Source organism: Fundulus heteroclitus, chromosome 21 (genome assembly GCF_011125445.2).
Source record: "Fundulus heteroclitus isolate FHET01 chromosome 21, MU-UCD_Fhet_4.1, whole genome shotgun sequence".
Lineage (NCBI taxonomy): Eukaryota > Metazoa > Chordata > Actinopteri > Cyprinodontiformes > Fundulidae > Fundulus > Fundulus heteroclitus.
In genome coordinates this window covers 711,719-733,470 of record NC_046381.1, presented here as the reverse complement: position 1 = coordinate 733,470, position 21,752 = coordinate 711,719, and the positions used below count along the sequence as shown (strand labels likewise).

The 21,752-nt window shown below is 41.0% G+C and overlaps 1 protein-coding gene across 1 annotated transcript in view; it reads right to left on the bottom strand.

The window, feature by feature from the left end:
• drosha (drosha ribonuclease III) overlaps positions 1–21,752 on the bottom strand; it is a 210,356-nt gene that overhangs the window by 172,459 nt on the left and 16,145 nt on the right. Inside the window, exons 7-13 of the mRNA XM_036125221.1 lie at positions 19,896–19,976; positions 17,248–17,334; positions 17,069–17,155; positions 12,768–12,839; positions 12,392–12,473; positions 8,924–8,998; positions 3,292–3,461 (exon numbers count right to left, since the gene is read on the bottom strand). Coding sequence (XP_035981114.1) covers positions 3,292–3,461; positions 8,924–8,998; positions 12,392–12,473; positions 12,768–12,839; positions 17,069–17,155; positions 17,248–17,334; positions 19,896–19,976 — 654 coding nt within the window. The remainder of the gene's footprint in view (positions 1–3,291; positions 3,462–8,923; positions 8,999–12,391; positions 12,474–12,767; positions 12,840–17,068; positions 17,156–17,247; positions 17,335–19,895; positions 19,977–21,752) is intronic.

Genomic DNA, 21,752 nt, shown 5'->3' with positions numbered 1-21,752 from the left:
GGGGGGGGGGGGGTGGCATCAGTCAGTCACCTGCCATATACATATACACTACCTACAGCGCCAGGGTCATAGGTCACAGGTGGGTAACGAGAAGAAAGACGGCAGGGAGATAGGAAATGAGAGAGGAAACAAGTGGGAGGGACGTAGGTAGTGAGGGAGGCAGCTTGGAAGGAAGGAAGGAATGGAGGAAGGAAGGTATGGAGGGAGGGAGGCAAGCAGGATGGAATAGGAGCAAAGTAAGGACGAAGGAAGGAAGGAAGGAAGGAAGGAAGGAAGGAAGGAAGGAAGGTAGAGAGGAAGGAAACAAGTGGGTTTCACTATGCAGGTAGTGAGGGAGGCGGCTTGGAAGGAAGGAAGGAAGGAAGGAAGGAAGGTATGGAGGGAGGGAGGCAAGCAGGATGGAATGGGAGCAAAGTAAGGAAGGAAGGAAGGAAGGAAGGAAGGAAGGAAGGAAGGTAGAGAGGAAGGAAACAAGTGGGTTTCACTATGCAGGTAGTGAGGGAGGCGGCTTGGAAGGAAGGAAGGAAGGAAGGAAGGAAGGAAGGAAGGAAGGAAGGAAGGAAGGAAGGACGGTATGGAGGGAGGAAGGCAAGCAGGATGGAACGGGAGCAAGGTAAGGAGGAAGGAAGGAAGGAAGGAAGGAGGATGGAATGGGAGCAAGGTAAGGAGGAAGGAAAAAAGGAAGGAGGATGGAATGGGAGCAAGGTAAGGAGGAAGGAAGGAAGGAAGGAAGGAAGGAAGGAAGGAAGGAAGGAAGGAAGGAAGGAAGATGGAATGGGAGCAAGGTAAGGATGAAGGAAGGAAGGAAGGAAGGAAGGAAGCAAGCAAGCAAGCAAGCAAGCAAGCAGGATGGAATGGGAGCAAGGGAAGGAAGGAAGGAAGGAAGCAAGCAAGCAAGCAGGATGGAATGCGAGCAAGGGAAGGAAGGAAGGAAGGAAGGAAGGAAGCTGGTAAGAAAGGAAAAAGGAGGAAGGAGGAAGGAAGAAAGGAAGGAAGGAAGGAAGGAAGGAAGGAAGGAAGGTAGAGAGGAAGGAAACAAGTGGGTTTCACTATGCAGGTAGTGAGGGAGGCGGCTTGGAAGGAAGGAAGGAAGGAAGGAAGGAAGGTATGGAGGGAGGGAGGCAAGCAGGATGGAATGGGAGCAAAGTAAGGAAGGAAGGAAGGAAGGAAGGAAGGAAGGAAGGAAGGAAGGTAGAGAGGAAGGAAACAAGTGGGTTTCACTATGCAGGTAGTGAGGGAGGCGGCTTGGAAGGAAGGAAGGAAGGAAGGAAGGAAGGAAGGAAGGAAGGAAGGAAGGAAGGAAGGAAGGAAGGAAGGACGGTATGGAGGGAGGAAGGCAAGCAGGATGGAACGGGAGCAAGGTAAGGAGGAAGGAAGGAAGGAAGGAAGGAGGATGGAATGGGAGCAAGGTAAGGAGGAAGGAAAAAAGGAAGGAGGATGGAATGGGAGCAAGGTAAGGAGGAAGGAAGGAAGGAAGGAAGGAAGGAAGGAAGGAAGGAAGGAAGGAAGATGGAATGGGAGCAAGGTAAGGATGAAGGAAGGAAGGAAGGAAGGAAGCAAGCAAGCAAGCAAGCAAGCAAGCAGGATGGAATGGGAGCAAGGGAAGGAAGGAAGGAAGGAAGCAAGCAAGCAAGCAGGATGGAATGCGAGCAAGGGAAGGAAGGAAGGAAGGAAGGAAGGAAGCTGGTAAGAAAGGAAAAAGGAGGAAGGAGGAAGGAAGAAAGGAAGGAAGGAAGGAAGGAAGGAAGGAAGGAAGGAAGGAAGGAAGGAAGGAAGGAAGGAAGGAAGGAAGCAGCAGCTGCTCGTGTTCCACCGAGTCAAGCCTCACACATACAGCTTCACTTCAGAGGCTAAACCACTTTAATCTGCTAAAAAAGCTGAATTTTTTCCGTTTCTGTCATCGAGTCTAAAAGCTTCTAAACGTCGACATGAAACAGTCGTTGCGATGCAAAAAGGGAGCTAAAAGTAAGTAAAATCTTGAAATTAGTGTATTTGTCCTTACTTTGAGCAGCTAAATAGGATGATCTGCCAATGGAATAAGATTTTTGCACATAAAGTGGGGAACAACTCATCTCCATCATCTTATTTCAAGCGGAGAGTAAATCTAAATATCTTATTTTAGTGGTCGAAATACTCACTCCATTGGCAAATAGTCTTACTTATCTGGTCAAATCAAGAACAAATTCACTCATTTGACTTTCATTTAGTTCCCTTTTTTTGCAGTGTGCTGTCTAGCCTCGCCTTCTAACCTAGCCAGCGTCTGATTGGACGGTAGCGCTAAGGTTTCAGCGCTAACAGGAAGTTACCAGTTACGCTCCTGAGAAGTTCAGACAAAAATACTGACTAAAAATAAGTCAAATTTCCTCATCATAAGTGTATTTGTCCTTGATTTGAGCAGATAAGATTATCTGCCAATGTGTTTTAGGTGTTTTGACACCTAAAATAAGCTAATTATATGTACTAGGGCTGAACAATTTTGGAAAATATTCTAATTGCGATTTTTTTCTTAATATTGCGATTTAATGCGATTTTTTTCCCCAGTTTAATTTATCATGTCTTTTTAAACATATATACAAACAATAAATCAACTTGTTTCCTCGCTGTGCAGATTAGTTGCTAAAAGACCCACAGCATCTAAACTCAGAGCAGAAATGATTGCGTTCTGCCTGCAATATATTTCAACCAAAATTGCAATTTTGACTTTTCTCTGCGTTAACCACAAGCAACAAAAATGGCCTCTAAATAAAGATGTTTGTAAACGACGACTATTTAAAACAAGAATTTTTAATGTTTCTATTAATCAGAATATTATTCAAGAGAATAGCTTTTAGTTGATTTGGACATCAACCCTTGTTGAACATAAAGTGCAACCAACAAGCAAGTCTATGTATTAAACTGATTGACCAGAACTTAATGCTATATATGATTATATAAACTCTAAAACAAGTAATAAAATTAGTTTATCTCACTGCTGCAACTCTCTTCCCTTCCATGTGGAGGCAAACCCACTTTAAACATTTTACCAACACCTAATGGACGTGTCTAATTCCCTAATTGTTACATAGCCAAAAATTGCAGACCTCTGCAATTTGGAAATTGCGTTTTTTTAAATCGCGATTATATTGAAAATGCGATTAATTGTTCAGCCCTAATATGCACTACACAATAAAATCTTATTCCACCGGCAGATAATCTTATTTCCCCGCTCAAAGTAAGGCCAAACACGCTCATTTTGAGAGAACTTTACCTACTTTTAGTTCCCTTTTTGCAGCGAGCCGAGGCCCTCCTTACCATGCCGGGGTTGGTGACGATCATGCCCTTGCACTCCTCGGCGTACTTCTGCCAGTCCAGCTGCTCCCACTGCAGCATGTCTGCGATCTCCTCCTCGGGGACCAGCGCCTTGCTGCTGCGCAGCAGGTACAGCAGCACCTGGTGCATGGACAGCACCTCCTTCCCACCGTCTAGAATCAAGGGACAGCAGCGACACAGAGACCCGCCGCTCAGTACGCTACGCAACGCTCTGTGGCCAAATCTGTGTTATGAGCTTCTAAAAAAGCTCATACCGTATTTTCCGGACTATAAGTCGCAGTTTTTTTCATAGTTTGGCCGGGGGTGCGACTTATACTCTGGAGCGACTTATGTGTGAAATTATTACACATTTTTACCGGTATATCATTACACCTGTTATTTTCACACCAAACCACAAGAGGGCGCTCTAGGCCTGTGTTGAATCAGACGTAAGCGACGTAGAAGCGGAAGTGCCGCATCTTCTACCTCCAGAGTTAACGGAGTTACTTGAAAGTTACACCGAGGATGAAGATTTCACTGGATTTTAGTTATTTGGAGTGACACGGGCGCTTTGGTTAACTTCTTCGCATGTTATTTATGCTATAGTTATCTGAATAGCTTTTAATATGTTATGTTAACATACCAGGCACGTTCTCAGTTGTGTCATGTAGCGTAAGCTAACCGTACAATTATTCAGCCTGTTGTTGCCTCCGTTCTATTTTTATTTAAAATTGCCTTTCAAGATGACATGTCTGTTCTTGATGTTGTATATTATCAAATAAATTTCCCCCAAAAAAACGACTTATACTCCAGTGCGACTTATAAATGTTTTTTCCTTCTTTATTATGCATTTTATGGCTAGTGCGACTTGCACTCTGGAGCGACTTATAGTCCGGAAAATACGGTACACCCCAAACCAAAAGAAACCAAAACAATTCCAAAAGAAGAAAAAAAAAAAAAAGTAAAAAAAACCTAAAACGACAGTCCCCCCCCCCCCCCCCTGCAAGTTAGAAGTCGTTTCGCTTTCCATCCAGAATGCTTTCTCAATTCAAATGTCTGGTGTGGTGTGCCGGACTTCTATTATCCATTTAAATAGCAGACAAAGTTTTGCAATATCTGCATTTTTGCACATATTATTTGCACTGCACGATACTTTTGCATACAAATGCCTTTCTGCACCATTATTTTTGCACATAAACAACGGTTGAACATTCTCTGCATGCTGTATGCAACGAAAATGTCATTTTGTATGCACTCTGTACATACAAAATGACAATAAAGTTGTCGAAGTCTTAGAGATCCGAGCTTTATATTATTGCCTAAAAAGGTCTTGTAATGGAATGCAAACATGCAAATAAAACAGAAACCGGTTCACTCCTTTGCAATGGGGAGTCGTTAGGATCATCGTTGGCCTGGCTTACAGGGGAGATGTTGTGATCAACCTGCATGGAGGTGAGGACTGAGGTGATAATAGGGGGTTTTCAGCTGACGTCACGCTCACGTGACTACTCAGCGCGTCCGCCATATTGGGTGGCAGTCGTTTCGCACCGTTGACCTGCATTGTATGACGCCTTAGGCAGTATAGGGCTTGGTCGTCATGACGTATTACTTTGTGTGGCCGCCATATTGAAAGCCTCCGCGGCTCCGCCCCCGCTACTCAGACTACTGCCTATTACTACCGCGTACTGTACTCCCTCTCTCAGCCGTGTTTTAATTTGATTAATTTTACCGTAACTTCATTTCAACCATGGTAAACCGTTGCTGTGTTGTGGGCTGTAACAGCGCAACACATGATCGCCATGGGAAAAACATAGAAAACGGGTTAACTTTCCACCGCTTTCCTGCCTGGAGGCGCAACCACGGGAGAGACAGCAAGCTCAATGGAGTTGTCGGCTCGCTTGGATCGCGGCTTTAAGACTACCGATCATAACTTTCCACAGTATCCCGATGTCAATGAGAGTGTGTTCCCTGCATTTTCATTCTGGTAAGTTAAAGATGCACGGTTTTATTTAATAGCCTACAGTTTCTTTCCTTCAGCCGCGACACCACATACATGCACATAAATAATAAAACAGCAGCGGGAAAAGGCTCAAATACGTGAGAAACCCGGAGGGTTTAGGGAGGGCTGGCAGTTAACGCGCACGCCGGCCGTCAGCCACCGCAGAAGCATGCGACGCATTTGCGTCGCATTGTTTACATTTTTACCATCTTATTAAAACTCACCCGTCCACGTATGATGGCGATTTCCTTCATGTACATAACCAGATGTGAACTGGTTGTGAGCCTCTAGACCCTTGTAAGCTCTCATTTCCTCAAGAGTGTGCAGAGGGGTTTTCACCGAACACCAGGTAATGCATCTGGATTACGGCTAAACAAGGCACCGTGGAGGGCATACGGGTCCATATGGTCGATCACGGAACATTTCCTCAGATATACGTCCTTATCTGGTCGCTCTAGCGTGCTGGCGTACTTATCCATTCGCGATACGATAATACGTGTACGACAACTAGAGATAAGGAAGTGTGCCACCCAATATGGCGGACCGGAAGTTGGCCAGTGACGTCAGTGAAAACCCCCTATTGGAAGGAATCAAACTTCACTGCAAAAAGGGAACTAAAAGTAAGCAAAATTCCCTTAAAATGTGTATATTTTTACTCAATTTGAGCAGCTAAATAAGAGTATTTACCAATTAAATGAGAATTTCTACCCCTAAAATAAGATAATTAGACATCCTACACTTGAAATAAGATGATGGAGATGAATTGTTCTTATTTAAAGTGCAAAAATCTTATTCAATTGGCAAATAGTTTGATTTACCTGCTTAAATAAATGAAAAATACACTAATATAATCAGGATTTTACCTACTTTCAGTTCCGTTTTCTCTCACATCCCTGTGGTCCACTCCTGTTTCCAACACTGAGGGGTTCTGCAGAACTATCTGAAGGTCCCACCATCACATCTCAACCACTTTAAAGGAGCAATAAGTAATTATGACACCTGGTGGCTCAAATTGGTACAGCGGCCTGCCACTGACAATCTGATACGCCGTTTCTTAACGGTCCGTTGCTGCTGTGAAACGCTGCTGAAACTTTACGTCCTCTTACTGGCTTCAATCAAGGCAAGTTTATTTATTTAGCACTTTTCAGTAACAAGACGATTCAAAGTTAATTGTTTCTATTAATAAGAAGAAATAAGCTAAATATATTCTTATGGGATTTCTGATCTAAAGTAATTTTGTCTAACTTTTCTAAAGCTACAATTAGAATAACCAATTTTTTTTCTATTGTTTCACAGGAAAAAACAAAGGAATAAGCTAAATAAATCCTTGACCAGACTTCTTTCATACGTTAACAAACATACAGACTTAATTGTTTCTATTAATAAGAAGAAATGAGCTAAATATATCCTTGGGGATTTCTGATCTAAAGTAATTTTGTCTAACTTTTCTAAAGCTACAATTAGAATAACTTATTTTTTTCTATTGTTTCACAGGAAAAAACAAAGGAATAAGCTAAATAAATCCTTGACCAGACTTCTTTCATACGTTAACAAACATACATACTTAATTGTTTCTATTAATAAGAATTAAGCTAAATCTATCCTTGGGGATTTCTGATCTAAAGTACTTTTTTCCAACTTTTCTAAAGCTACAACTAGAATAACTTCTTTTTTTTCATTGTTTCACAGTAAATCCTTGACTAGACGTTCACATATTCCAGGATGCTGCTGTTTTGTCAACATAAAATACCAAATGCTCTGTGCTGGGAACCCTGGGAACTCTCATATGATTGGCTGAGGAACCAGGAAGTAAACACTGGCTGCACTCTGAACCGAAGTAGTTCTGGACCGTAGCTCTCGGTTAGAATGGAGAAAAACATGACAGACATTGTTGATGGAGAGGACTGATTGTTTATAGGGAATGTTACTTCCATCTGAGGTGACAAATGTAAATGTTTTTGGTTAATTCTTTGCAGTAAATCTCTCACTTATTGCTACTTTAAGGTCTGGACTTTGACTAGGACACTGCACCAGCTTTTTTGTTGAAGATTTTCTGCTGTGTGTGGGATCATTGTCAGAAATAAACGACCCGTTTTTGGTCCAACTTATGCTTCTGGACGAGACATTTGACATCAGAAGAGACGAGCGACAATATGAGAGGGATTACTGGACTCAAGCTTTGCTGTTTTATCACAACCACAGAGGCTTCCGAATCCAACAGGTTTGAAAACGACGCAGCAACCATGAGCAGCTGAGGTGAGCTTTAAAAAAACAAACAAAAACAAAAAAACCAGGGTTGTATTTTTTATAGGGCTGAACAATTAATCGCATTTTCAATATAATCGCGATTTAAAAAAACGCAATTTCCAAATCGCAGAGTCTGCAATTTTTGGCTATGTTTTTGGCTGTCTTCTCTTCCACATGGAAGGGAAGACAGTTGCAGCAGTGAGATAATCTAATTTTATTACTTGTTTTAGAGTTCATATAATCATACATAGCATTAAGTTCTGGTCAATCAGTTTAATACATTGACTTGCTTGTTGGTTGGACTTTATGTTCAACAAGGATTGATGTCCAAGTCAACTAAAAGCTGTTCTCTTGAATAATATTCTGATTAATAGAAACATTAAAAGTTCTTGTTTTGAATAGTCGTCGTTTACAAACGTCTTTATTTAGACGCCATTTTTATTGCTTGTGGTTAACGCAGAGAAAAGTCAAAATTGCAATTTTGGTTGAAATATATCGTAGTCAGAATGCAATAATTTCTGCTCTGAGTTTAGATGCTGTGGGTCTTTTAGCAACTAATCTGCACAGCGAGGAAACAAAATGATTTGTTGTTTGTATATGTTTAAAAAGATATGAAAAAAATCGCATTAAATCGCAATTTTAAGAAAAAAAAAAAATCGCAATTAGATTATTTTCCAAAATCGTCCAGCCCTAGCAGGCACACACATTCATACCTAAGGGCAATTTAGAGTCATACAACAGACCTGGCAATCAGATTTTAGAAGCTGGAGTACCTAGAGAGACCTTACAGATGCACAGGGAGAGCATGCATCGTCCATGTAGAAAGATCCCAGACCAGGATTTGAATTCAGGACCTTCACGGTGCAACGCGACTGTGCTACCACTGGGCAAAGTTTCAGAACCAGACACTAGTTTTTAATCACCAGATGCAACACTGGAGCTGAGAGAGGGTGTGTTTTCTTTCTCCCTGCACCGTAGCTCTGCGGTGTGTGTATAATCGCCCAGGCCGTAAAAAAGCTGAGTTCAACAGCAACTCATGCAAACAGAGCAGACGCGGCTCTCTTCTCAGTGTAACGCCATGATCCCCCTCTAACCGCCTTCCTCCTCACAGATCACATCAGAAACATTAGATCAGGCCGTTGCTGTGCTTTTGTAAAAGAGGCGGATAAGTGTCTGTCTGCTGCTTCTTGAAATTGGGAGAGCTGGGAGAGGAATTGCTTTTTGATGGCATGAAGGTAGGAGGCACGAGCCGCTGTGACAGACGCCGCTGCTGCCGCAGTGCGACAGCGCCACCCGGTGCACGGAAGGAGAACAGGAAAAAAAAAAAGACTTCTGAGAGAGATAACGCTTCATATTTCACTCATGCAAGACAAAAGCAAAGAGCCCTACCTGGTAGGAATCGGACAAAACGGGGCATGAAGTGGAAGCGCTGGCATCCAGAAGGCTCGGCGTCGCAATCAGGACCTGAAAGAAAGAGAAGACTTTATCCCAACCAGATCAAATAAGTCCAAATGATCCGTTAGATTATTAAAAAGCAACCTGCTGATGAAAAGCTAAACTTAAATGTGACTTTAAATCTGAAATAAATCACCAACAGGTCAGGAGCGGATATGACGTCTGGTTTTATTTACAAAAACAGCTTAATTAATGTTTTTTAGCAACTCTATAGCTGTCCTTTTATTGCCTTACTTCAATAAACCAGAAATTTATTGAAGTAAACTAATATTGAAAAATGAAAAACAGCCACTTGTGGACGCTGCTTCCTTTAATCTGAGTTTATTAAGGCTACACTGCTGTGAAAAGTATTTACCTCCTAAAGGAGTTCTCCTGATTTTGCTTTTCTGTCACAAGACATTTTAAACACCAGAGAGAAAATACAAATTAGCAGTTTTCAGATTATGGTTTCATTCATTAAGCTAACATATTAACCTGGTGCTGTATGAGGAAAGCAACTTTCTCACTTGATAAATCATGAATTAACTGATCAACCTCAGGAAATCACTTAAAAAGAACCGGTCAGACAAAAAGCTCTTGAACACCTTCTTCCCTGTATCTAAAGTACGTGTGTCAAACTCAAGGCACGCGGGCCGAATACGGCCAGTCGAGGTAATTTCTCCAGCCCTCAAACGCTTAAAAAGGCGTATTATGTCATAAAGTAGAGGCATTTATCCTTTTAAAGTATATAAAGCGGCTAAAACTGTTCCTCCTGTAGCGAATGTTGATTTTTTTTTTACTGTGTAGTAACAGCATCCTGCCACTAGAGGTCAGCTTTTCCCACAACACATTAAAACAACCCAGAAATGTCCAAAAGGAGAAAAAGTGATGCAAAATGATGAGTTTAAAGTGTAACTCAGCCCAATATCAATTTAAATTGCATAATTTGGGACTAAGGGTTCTACTTTTATGTTACTGTGAATTTTCTTTTTAATTGTTTTTGTAAACTGGAATGAAAAGTGTCATCTATACAATTCCAACCGGCCCTTTTAATGACTTTATGATGCCAAAGTGGCCCCATGGAGAAATGAGTCTGACGCCCCTGCTCTAGCCCTAATATTCTAAAGCAGAATAGTTTAATGAGCTAATGTGGTTTTGTAGTCAACAATTTTTCAATCATTGTTAGTTATTTTTTTAGGTTTGTCATCAGGCCTCTTCCTCTGCATGTGGCGAAGCAGTGTAAGATGTCGTCATGAAAACACGATGACCTCTGAAACCTACCCTTGTCTGCATCTCAGATCGATGTCTGTCGACTAGAGATCAAACCGCGGATCAGGGGACGGCGAGTGAGAGCTGAGAAATTAGTTTTTTTCAAATTAAAAATATTTTTGCCCATGAAGGAAGAGAGCCGCTCACATGTGGGCCAGGTTACATTTTATTGTCTGTGTGTGTCCACAGATCCAAATATTGTCAAACCAGAATCACGGGTTCTGCTCTAAGAAGCTCAAACAGCCAAAGACGGCGACAAATTACCCAGTTTTGTGTTTCTGAATGAGACGGCATCCACCTACGGGTTCGATTGCTGACTAAGAAGACAAAGAAACGACAAACGAGTCGCACTAAAACTTGACTCCAAATCATCCTCATGTGACTAAATCTATGTATAAAGACCTTGATTTTATTTCTGAAATTCACAATTTTTTATATCAATCAGTACATTTAGGGAAACTGGAAACTGAATGAGACGGCGTCCACCTACAGGTTCGATTGCTGACTAAGAAGACAAAGAAACGACAAACGAGTCGCACTAAAACTTGACTTTTAATGTGGCAAATCCAATATAAGACACATCCACCTTCATGTGAATAAATCTATGTATAAAGATCTTGATTTTTTTTTTTTTTTTGAAATTCACAATTTTTTTTATCTTAAACAATAAAATTTTGGAAACTGGAAACTGTTCTTTATTCCAGACAATGGAAAACTGTAAACCCAGACACTTTTCTAGAATGGAGGAGCAGCTGCAGGTAAAGGATGGATAATCGGTGTTCATCATCCCTGAACCGACCGCATCGCCTCGTATTTAGCTGCATCCGTCTTCCCATCAACTCCGACCATCTCTCACGATCCTGCTGAGGAAGCGTGTCACCACGGCATAACGCCGCCACCACCGTGCTTTGGCCTCATTAAGCTGCTTTATTTAGGGCGGCTAGCTACAAACGTGTGACCTTCTAGACACCGTACCCAGTGTTAAACATGGCGGTGGCAGCGTCACCGTGTGGGATCCTTTTCTTGGTGTTGCTCGGTTATATAAAATCCTAATTCTAAAAAAAAAAAAAAGCCGGTAACACTTTATTTGAAGAGGTGTACATAAGACTGACATGACACTGTCATAAACATGACATAACACCTGTTATGAACATAAATGACTCTTTCTGAATGTTTAGGACTGTTATTAATTGTCATTCGGTAAATTATGACACTATTAAAGCAAAGTTGACATTGTTTAAAATGTCTTTGTTATGACAACTTGACATTAACAGAGACAGTTAAATTTAGGGCTTGGTCTGGGATTAGGTTAAATTTAGGGCTTGATTTGGGATTAGGTTAACTTTAGGGCTTGTTTTGGGATTAGGTTAATTTTAGGGCTTAATTTGGGATTAGGTTAAATTTGGGGCTTGGTTTGGGATTAGGTTAAATTAAGGGCTTGATTTGGGATTAGGTTAAATTAAGGGCTTGATCTGGGATTAGGTTAAATTTAGGGCTTGATTTGGGATTAGGTTAACTTTAGGGCTTGATTTGGGATTAGGTTAAATTTGGGGCTTGATTTGGGATTAGGTTAAATTTAGGGCTTGGTTTGGGATTAGGTTAAATTTAGGTCTTAATTTGGGATTAGGTTAAATTTGGATCTTGATTTGGGATTAGGTTAAATTTAGGGCTTGAGTTGGGATTAGGTTAAATTTAGGGCTTAATTTGGGATTAGGTTAAATTTGGGGCTTGATTTGGGATTAGGTTAAATTTAGGGCTTGGTTTGGGATTAGGTTAAATTAAGGGCTTGATTTGGGATTAGGTTAAATTAAGGGCTTGATTTGGGATTATGTTAAATTAAAGTCTTGGTTTGGGATTAGGTTAAATTAAGTGCTTGTCATAACAAAGACATTGTAAACAATGTCAATTTTGCTTTAATAGTGTCATAATTTACCAAATGACAGTTAATGACAACAGTCCTAAACATTCATAAATAGTCATTTATGTTCATAACAGGCGTTATGTCATGTTTATGACAGTGTAATGTCAGTCTTATGTACATCCCTTCAAATAAAGTGTTACCCAAAAAGCCTGTGTGCATGTCTGATTTAAGGTTGTCACGTTAATCCATCTGCTGAGAAATGAAACCTTCTGCAGCAACAAGCCAACCGTCACCTTTTAGGTTCCAGTCGTACAGCTCCAGGATGTCCCGGAACAAGTAGGAGGCAAACAGCTCCAGCCCTTGGACGCAGTAGTTCTGGGGACAAAGAGGTGGGGGTGGGAAAAAAAACAATCAAATTCATCCTCAGAGAGCACATGAAAGCTGGTCTGATAAATAAATCCAGCTCCCGGACTTCATCTCATTGATAGGATCGACTCGTGCAGGTTTCCTCCTCCTTCTTCTTCTGAGGCGGATTAGCAAACCGGGGCTCACCGGAGCGCCGGGGTGCGAGAGCTACACCCGGCTCAGCGTCCGCCGTTTGAGATAAAAACAAAAAGAAGAAGAAGAAGGAGGAGGAGGAGCGGCGAGATAAAGCGGTGCCTTACTGACCTCCGGTGTCATCTCCTCTATGAAGTGAATGGTGTAATCTATGTTGAAGCGGATCACTCGGCACAATGGAATCTGTGATGATGAAAGAGAGCAGAGGACAAGGAGAAGAAAAGGACACGGCGTCTCATTACCACCGCGATAGGCAGAGGTTACAGCTTTTCAAGGGAAACTCATTAAAAACTCCCATTTTTTTTTTTTTTTTTACTGCAGAAACTGGATGCATGTACGGAAAGTGGATGTGAAAACACATGCAAACGCCCCCCCACACCTCCACACACACACACATATGCGCTACAAGGCCCGACTCCTGGAAATTAAGCAACTGAAATCTCGCTAAAAGGATAAGCCAGCTCTTCTGTGTTTAATCTCCCCAGTTACACGCTCTTTGTTGTCGGAGCGCAGGGGTTCGTTTTAAGAGATTAACCTGGGAGCCACGCTCGTTCCTGCCCATCCCGCCGGCTAACTAGCAGCGAGCTAATATCGCCGTGCTTTTAGATTTCCTAATCCTCCTCCTCGCCGCCGCCGCCAAGCCCTCGCTCCGGCTTTTAACGAGGCTTGCTTAAATTATCCGGCTCAGATCGGGCCGCGTCCTCTGGGGGGGGTCTTTCACGCTATTGATCATATTAGCCCAACATGTGGGATGAAAAACAAACAGCGTGTAGATCAGCGCTCATAAATTTGGATTTTCGCTTTAAATAAAAACAGAGTCTGGGGTCGGTTCGTCGCTCTGGGAATTTAAAAAGGAAATCATAATAATCAGGTTGAGCTTATACGGCTCCAGATCGAGATGTTCCTTTCAAATCACGGCCTCTTTAATGGCCGACAGCCACCGATGGGCCCTTCAAACGGCGCGGAGACGACTCGGTGACAAGGTCAGCCCCGGCGAGGGGGGGGGGGCACTTTGTCCCGGCTACAAAGGAGTCGACCCGCAGCCAAAAGCTGGTTTTTGAAGTTCTGTCTGAGGAAAGTGGAGCTGAAAGACGAGGAAGGCTTCACTCAGACTCTGACAGAAAGATTAAAATAAAATAAAAAAAGAGCCTGAACCGGCATGTTAGCTGGAGGAGGCTCAAAGCAAAGCTGGCGGAGCAGCAGTCGGTGCATGTATGGGGCGCGGTAACAGCACTGATGCCGGATCAGAGGAACTAAACGCACAATTGGACGGAGAAAAATCGATGATTAAAACACTTTTATGAGGTAATTTTAACAGGAGGCTGCCTGTGAGACTTTTTTTCCTTTATCTGAAAAGTGTGGTGTGCTTGTATTCATCCCCTTTTTACCCCGACATCAGCAAATTCAGGTCACACTGCAAAAAGGGAACTAAAAGTAAGTAAAATTTTCCTGAAATTATTATTTTTTTCCTTGATTTGAGTAGGTAAATAAGATGATCTGCCAATGGAATAAGATTTTTGCACTTAAAATAGGAACAATTCATCTCCATCATCTTATTTGAAGTGCAGGATATCTAATTATCTTATTTCAGGCATCAAAATACTCATTCCATTGGCAAATAATCTTATTTACCTGCCGAAATCAAGGAAAAATACACAAATTTCAAGAATATTTTACTAACTTTTAGTTCCCTTTTTGCAGTGCAGCAGCGTCTAATTAGTGGAAATGGCCATTTTGCATCATTATTTTGCAATGCCAACGTCATGAAGTGTTACAATCCATTTAAATTTAAAAGTACACAACTGCATATTTGCACCATTATTATTTTGCACTGCCAACATTAAAATTTTCACATTAATTTCCTTTTTTGCACCATTATTTTTGCACTATAAATACGGTGGAACATTTTTCTCCACACTTTTTTTTTTTTAAATGTTTTTCTCCTGCAGTATTACATTCTTATCACTGATGCACTTTATATTGTAGTTTCAATTACATTGAATTTTATTTCAATTGCAATCTCATTACGTTGTCGTAAACTGTATGCACTCTGGGCACACAAAAATGACAATAAAGTTTGTCTAAGTCTCAGAAATCCTGCTGTTCTGTGAAGGTTTGTTACGGAACAAACCTAGTTATTAAGGTCAGGCCTTAAAACCAGATGCCAAGCTTTAAATATTAACATAATTTATAGAATAACTAAACAACAAAACGTAGACGCACATTCAGGTTTCCCCTGAAGGAACTGGAAGCTCCTTCTGATTAGATGCAGAAGAAATTAAATTATTAAATAGACACACGATCATAAAAATCGATACAAAGATTAAAATCGATGCTTTTAAAAATATTTAATATCGATATTCTGGCTTTTAATAACGATATACCTCCCAACCACTAGGGGGCGATATTCCAGCGCGCCATTACTGTTCACAGCGAGGAAGCGAAAGTGAGATGAATTTGCGGAACGGCCGACAAGATTTTCACTGCAAAAACGGAACTAGAAATAAGTAAAATATTCTTTAAAATTAGTGTATTTGTCCTTGATTAGAGCAGGTAAATAAGATGATTTGCCAATGGAATAAGATTTTTGCACTTAAAATAGGAACAATTCATCTCCATCTTCTTATTTTAAGTGCAGGATGTCTAATTATCTTAATTTAGGGGTCAAAATACTCATTCCGTTGGCAGATAATCTTATTTACCTGCTCAAACCAAGGATAAATACACAAATTTTAAGAACATTTTACTTATTTTTAGATCCGTTTTTGCAGTGTAGAAGCTCCGTTGTCCGTAAAAATCAGACGTTTAGGCACATTTTTGGTTTCTGTGATACGATAAATCCATTGAACCAAATGCACTTTATTTACCTGTCAATATATCAGTGTTCAATAAATTGAACATAAATATGTGGCTGTTTTTGTTGATTTAATGAAATTGAGCATTAATTTGAAAGTAATAAATATCGATATTGGCGTCAAATCAAATCAAGCTGAGCTATGTATTGAGAATCGTATCGTATCGGCTCAACCTGATACCCAGCCCTACTTTAAACATTAACATAATTTACCGAATAACTAAACAACAAAATTCAGGTTTTCCCTGAAGGAGCTGGAGGCTACGCAGCTTCAGCTCCTTATGATTAGATGCACGGTGTTCCTACAGCGTAAGGCAAGTGAAATTCAAGACTTTTTAAGACCTTTTTAATGCCACTTGAAATAAAAAGTTAAGGCCAACATCACGATAAACAAGAAAAACCTGGTTGCGACAACTTCACCCAAATGTTTATTTTTAACATAAACCATTACTTTCTGGCCCAGTAGACACGTTTAAAATTTTGAAAAACATTCCATATAGGAAGAAAGCTAAAAAAAAACCCACACAAATTACAGATATATTTTTAACAACTACTGAACTGAATTCATAAACTTTGTTTTGTTCCCTGCTAAAATAAACTATAAATCAGTTTTAAAAACCCCAACATAACCAGTGCCAACTCTTTTTTGCAGCTATGGACCGGCCGCAACAGTTTTTATTGGTTCCGCTATCGGGACGACCCAAAAATGGTTACATTGAGCCGTTCGGTAAATTTAAAAAAATATAATTGTATCAATTATTTTACTGTTTGGTAAAAATAGGACATAAAATCCTATTTATGACCTGGTAACAATTTTAAGACCTAAGAAAGATTGATTTAATTAATTTTAATGCCATTTAAGGCCTTAGTTTTATATTACAGAATTCAATGCCTTTTAAGACTTTTTAAGACTTTTTAATGCCACTTGAAATAAAAAGTTAAGACCAACTTCACAATAAACAAGATAAACCTGTTTGCGACAACTTCACCCAAATGTTTATTTTAACATAAACCATTATTTTCTGGCCCAGTAGACATGTTAAAAATTTTGAAAAACATTACATTATAGGAAGAAAGCTAAAAAACACACAAATTACAGATATTTTTTAACTACTACTGAACTGAATTCACAAACTTTGTTTTGTTCCCTACTAAAATAAACTATAAACCAGTGCCAACTCTTTTTCACAGCTATGGTCCGGCCGCAACAGTTTTTATTGGTTCCACTATCGGGACGGAACCAATAATGGTTACATTGAGCCGTTCAGTAAATTAAAATTATTTTAATTTTAATTATTTTCAATTATTTTACTGTTTGGTAAAAATAGGACATAAAATCCTATTTATGACCTGGTAACAATTTTAAGACCTAAGAACGACTAATTTAAGACATTTTAATGCCAATTAAGGCCTTAGTTTTATAATACAGAATTCAATGCCTTTTAAGACTTTTTAAGGATCCGCGGGAACCCTGGATGCAGAAGAAAATGAAATTATGAAATAAAACACGCGATCGCAGCTTCCTGCCTGGACAACAGCAGACCAATGGCGGACTTACGCTGGTGAGAGGAGTGTGGGAGAACAGAGAGAAGCCTTCGAACAGATACTCGTGGTCGTCGTACTCGATCACCGTCGGCCTGTCGGTCTGAAAGAGGCAGGGCGGTCAGACCTCTGAGCTGCCGGCTTGCCTTTTACGGCGGAAAGCGACGGATAAATGAAGCGCGGATGACTTTATACCAGGAAGTTTGTGGGCGGAGACACCGTGATCCGGTAGTGGAACAGCTTCCCGGCGTTGTTGCTCATCAGACGGCACTGTTTCACAGGCTGGGGACAAAGGGCAGCCAATCAAAACACAGACACACAGCAACCCATCAACCAACCGCGCCCTTTAAAACTAGAACTTTAACCAACAAACACTGGTGAGCTTTTGAGGAAAACTAACATTATTTAACAGGTAATTGCTATTTGCAAAAATAAAAATGTACCATAGACGCACACAGGATGGATCTATATGAGGCCGAGGAGGACGGTAGCAAGACTGAATAGATTTCTGTATTAAAAAGGAAACATCCAGGCCTGATTTAATATCTCCCAGCATCTTATAGGGATGTTTCACAGTTTTATGAAACAAAACTTGACTGAAACATCATCAACTCTTCTTAATGTTCTATTTTGTTTCTACATTTTATTCCTACTTGGTTTTATTATTTTTTATTTTCCTATATTTTAATCATGTAAAGCACTTTGCATTGTCTCTGTACTGAATTGTGCTATATAAATAAATTTGCCTTGCCTTGCATTGACCCTTCATGTTCATTTAATTCAGGATTCACATGATTTATGGCCAATGTGTCATGATATTTAGCTTAATACCTTTAGGAATGGTATTTTCTGGCTAACAAAAGTTAAATACAACAGTTTAAAGTAAACGTGATATTTTTCCAACAGTATTATGCTTCTTTTTATAGAATACATCCATCTTTTATAAGGGTTACCACGTTACAGCTACTGAAATCCCCGTTTTTTAAACCAAAGCTTCTAAAAGCAACACTTTCTGATGAGCTGGTCCTGAATTAAGTAAAAAGATCACATTTATTTTAACAGCTCAAACAATAAATCAGCTTCAGCAGTTTTATGGTGACAAAAAAAGGTTGATGGAAGAAGCTATTAATGAAATTTAAGGCGTTTTGAGGACCAAAAATGTATTTTAGACTAAGATCCTGCAGAACCATGTTTTAATGCGCTCACGCCGTACAGACATTTATTTATTTATTTTTTTACATTGCAAACATTTAGTATGCATATAAGCAGTATGGGGTTGTTTAATGTAAAGAAAAGACAACCCTTGGACCTCCATGTAATTTTGCACCACATCGGTCCTAAAAGGGCAAATTGTTTTTGGTAAATTCATGCAATGTTGAAAATATGTCTAGGAAAATATATATGTGGAAATACTCTGAAAAGAAAACTATGTTACCCTTTAATTTATTTCTACACGTTTAAATTTACACCAGTGAAGTGAAGCCTCAGGAAAGTCAGGAAATCCCTCACCATCAGCATCATGTCCTTTTCTATCATGTTAAATTTTTTTTTGCGTAATGCCATCAGCTTTTATCTCATCAAATCCTCGCCTTCTGAGCACATCCGTGACTTTTGGTTGAGAAGTTGACTCTGCTCCGCCATTCAGCCTGGCTGAATGGGAGCAGTTTAGCTGAAGGAACGTGTTGAGTCTTTATATTTAAAAACAGAAAAGCATAAAGAGTGTTTTGCGTCCGCATTAAACGGTGCAAAAATAATCCCACATGGGACTCCGTTTGAACCGCTTTATGTTGCCTCTACCATGACTTTTTTCTCTTACAACTGCGGTGTGGCTCCACTTTAAAATGAGCGACAGCACCCTCTGCTGGATGGTGGCCAAACTACAACACTGAAAAAAGGGTCTTAGCAGACGTCATCAATTAATCAGATGGAACAAACCTAAGCTAATGCTAGCTGTTATTAGCTTCACAGACAGCCCAATAACTGGGTTCTGTCGCGGTCTGGGCCCTTCAAGCTGCACCACTGCGTGAAAACAGACTGAAACAGTGAAACAACATACAAACATGTTCAGTCTTTGTTGTCTATAAGTTAATGTTTCAATAAATTTTTAATTGGTACTGCAGTATATAGTTTTCACTAGCCTAGAGTGCCCTCTTGCGGCTATAGACGGTAATGTTTACTCCTTAGTTCATGTTGGTCAGTGTGAATTACCTGTTAAAAACACGGTATATATTTGATATATGGCCCACCTGTCTATATATTACATTTTTCTTCTAAAGAACATTTATTGTTGCCACATTTAATGTGGAAAAAGTTTAAATAATAATCCACAGTGGTCTCGTTTTGCTAATTCACAAAAGCGTGGCATTCTTAGCTGTATTGCACGGACGTCTTTATCACCGTGGACATAAATATGGCGTTATGTAGCGCGCGCCTGCAACAAGACTGACAGGCACTCTGACAACACTACACACATCCTGTAGAGGATTTATTAGGGAATGTGTGGTTTTTATCAATTCATAAGGCGTAAAGGTCTCCTGTTGGGGCTAAAATGTGTCCTATTCCTCCAACTGAAGATGTAAACAGAGAATAAATTGTGTTGAAAAACATAGTAAAGCACTAAAGCTCGTCATGAAAAAATAATCAGTGAGCCACAAGGACGAGGATCTACGTTTTAGGGGATGTAATCTTCTTATATAGCTGGCTGAGTCTTTATTGTGGCTTTAGTCCATGAGAAAATGGCCTTTGTGTGAAAAGGCATTGAGGCCGAGTGATATGATGCCCTTGGCCCTGTTGTGGCACAGCTTCAAGGTTATGATGGGTGATTTATTCACAGCGTGTCCCACCTCCTCTCCCGGGTAGATGCTGTGGCGGATCCCTGTACGTCTGGCCTTGGCACTGCACTTACACAGGGGGCCATCATTCATCTGGACAGAGAGAAAAAATACGTGAAGTCGGACAGAGCTGCTTCACTTGCCATGTAGAACACGAGGCCTGTGAAGCACTTAACATGTCTGAGCAGCGGGCCGCCGACCTTTAGCTGCACCTCTTAAGTTTAGAGGTTGCTACAGGATCGGACCTTTAATCTGGACTGGCGGACGTGTTCGGCGCCCTGAAGGAGCAGAAACGGGGCGGAGGGAATCTGGTCCACATTCAGAGAAGTGATCGGTGCTGGAAAAGGGTTTCTAGATCCCAATATGTGGTTCTACCACATCTGTGGATCAGTGGCAGAACTTTCTAAAGTGGCCGAACTGTCAGGATGGAAGATTTTAGAACTTTAGAAGGAAGGAAGTGTGTGAGGAAGGAAGGAAGGAAGGAAGGGTGTGAGGAAGGAAGGAAGGAAAGCAGGAAGGGAGAAAGGAAAGCAAGGAGGAAGGAAGAGAGAAAAGAACAAATGAAGAGAGAAAGGAAGGAAGGCAGGCAGGGAGGAAGGAAGGAAGAGAGAAAGGAAGGAAGGAAGGAAGGAAAGCAGGGAGCAAGGAAGGAAGGAAGGAAGGAAGGAAGGAAGGAAGGAAGGAAGGAAGGAAGGAAGGAAGCAGGAAGGAAGGAAGAGAGAAAAGAACAAATGAAGAGAGAAAGGAAGGAAGGCAGGCAGGGAGGAAGGAAGGAAGAGAGAAAGGAAGGAAGGAAGGAAGGAAAGCAGGAGCAAGGAAGGAAGGAAGGGAGAAAGGAAGGAAGGAAGGAAGGAAGGAAGGAAGGGAGGCAGGGAGGAGGGAGGAAGGAAGGAAGGAAAGCAGGAAGGAAGGAAGAGAGAAAGGAAGGAAGGACGGATGAAAGGCAGGAAGGAAGGAAGGAAGTATGAAAGGCAGGAAGGAAGGGAGTAAAGCAGGGAGCAAGGAAGGAAGGAAGGAAGGAAGGAAAGCAAGGAGCAAGGAAGGAAAGAAGGTAGGAAGGAAAGAAGGTAGGAAGGAAGGAAAGCAGGGAGCAAGGAAGAAAAGAAGGTAGGAAGGAAGGAAGGAAGGAAGGAAGGAAGGAAGGATGGAAGGAAGGAAGGAAGGAAGGAAGGAAGGAAGGAAGGAAGGAAGGAAGGAAGGAAGGAAGGAAGCAAGGAAAGAAGAGGCAGGAAGGAAGGGGATTGATGATTTAGAAAGGAAGAAGGTTCTAAGGAAGGAAAAAAGGAGGGAGGAAGGAGGAAGGAGACTAAAAAGGGAGGTTGGGGAAATGTGAAGAATAACGTATTTGTTTCATAATTTTTTCCAGACTTACACAGGGGGCCATCATTCATCTGGACAGAGAGAAAAAATACGTGAAGTCGGACAGAGCTGCTTCACTTGCCATGTAGAACACGAGGCCTGTGAAGCACTTAACATGTCTGAGCAGCGGGCCGCCGACCTTTAGCTGCACCTCTTAAGTTTAGAGGTTGAGCTTTTTGCCTGTGAAGATGTCCGCAGTGTGAAAAAGAAGTCAGGATGTTACAGGATCGGACCTTTAATCTGGACTGGAGGACGTGTTCAGCGCCCTGAAGGAGCAGAAACGGGGCGGAGGGAATCTGGTCCACATTCAGAGAAGTGATCGGTGCTGGAAAAGGGTTTCTAGATCCCAATATGTGGTTCTACCACATCTGTGGATCAGTGGTAGAACTTTCTAAAGTGGCCAAAGTGTCAGGATGGAAGATTTTAGAACTTTAGAAGGAAGGGAGTGTGTGAGGAAGGAAGGAAGGAAGGAAGGGAGGAAGGAAGGAAGGCAGGGAGGAAGGAAGGAAG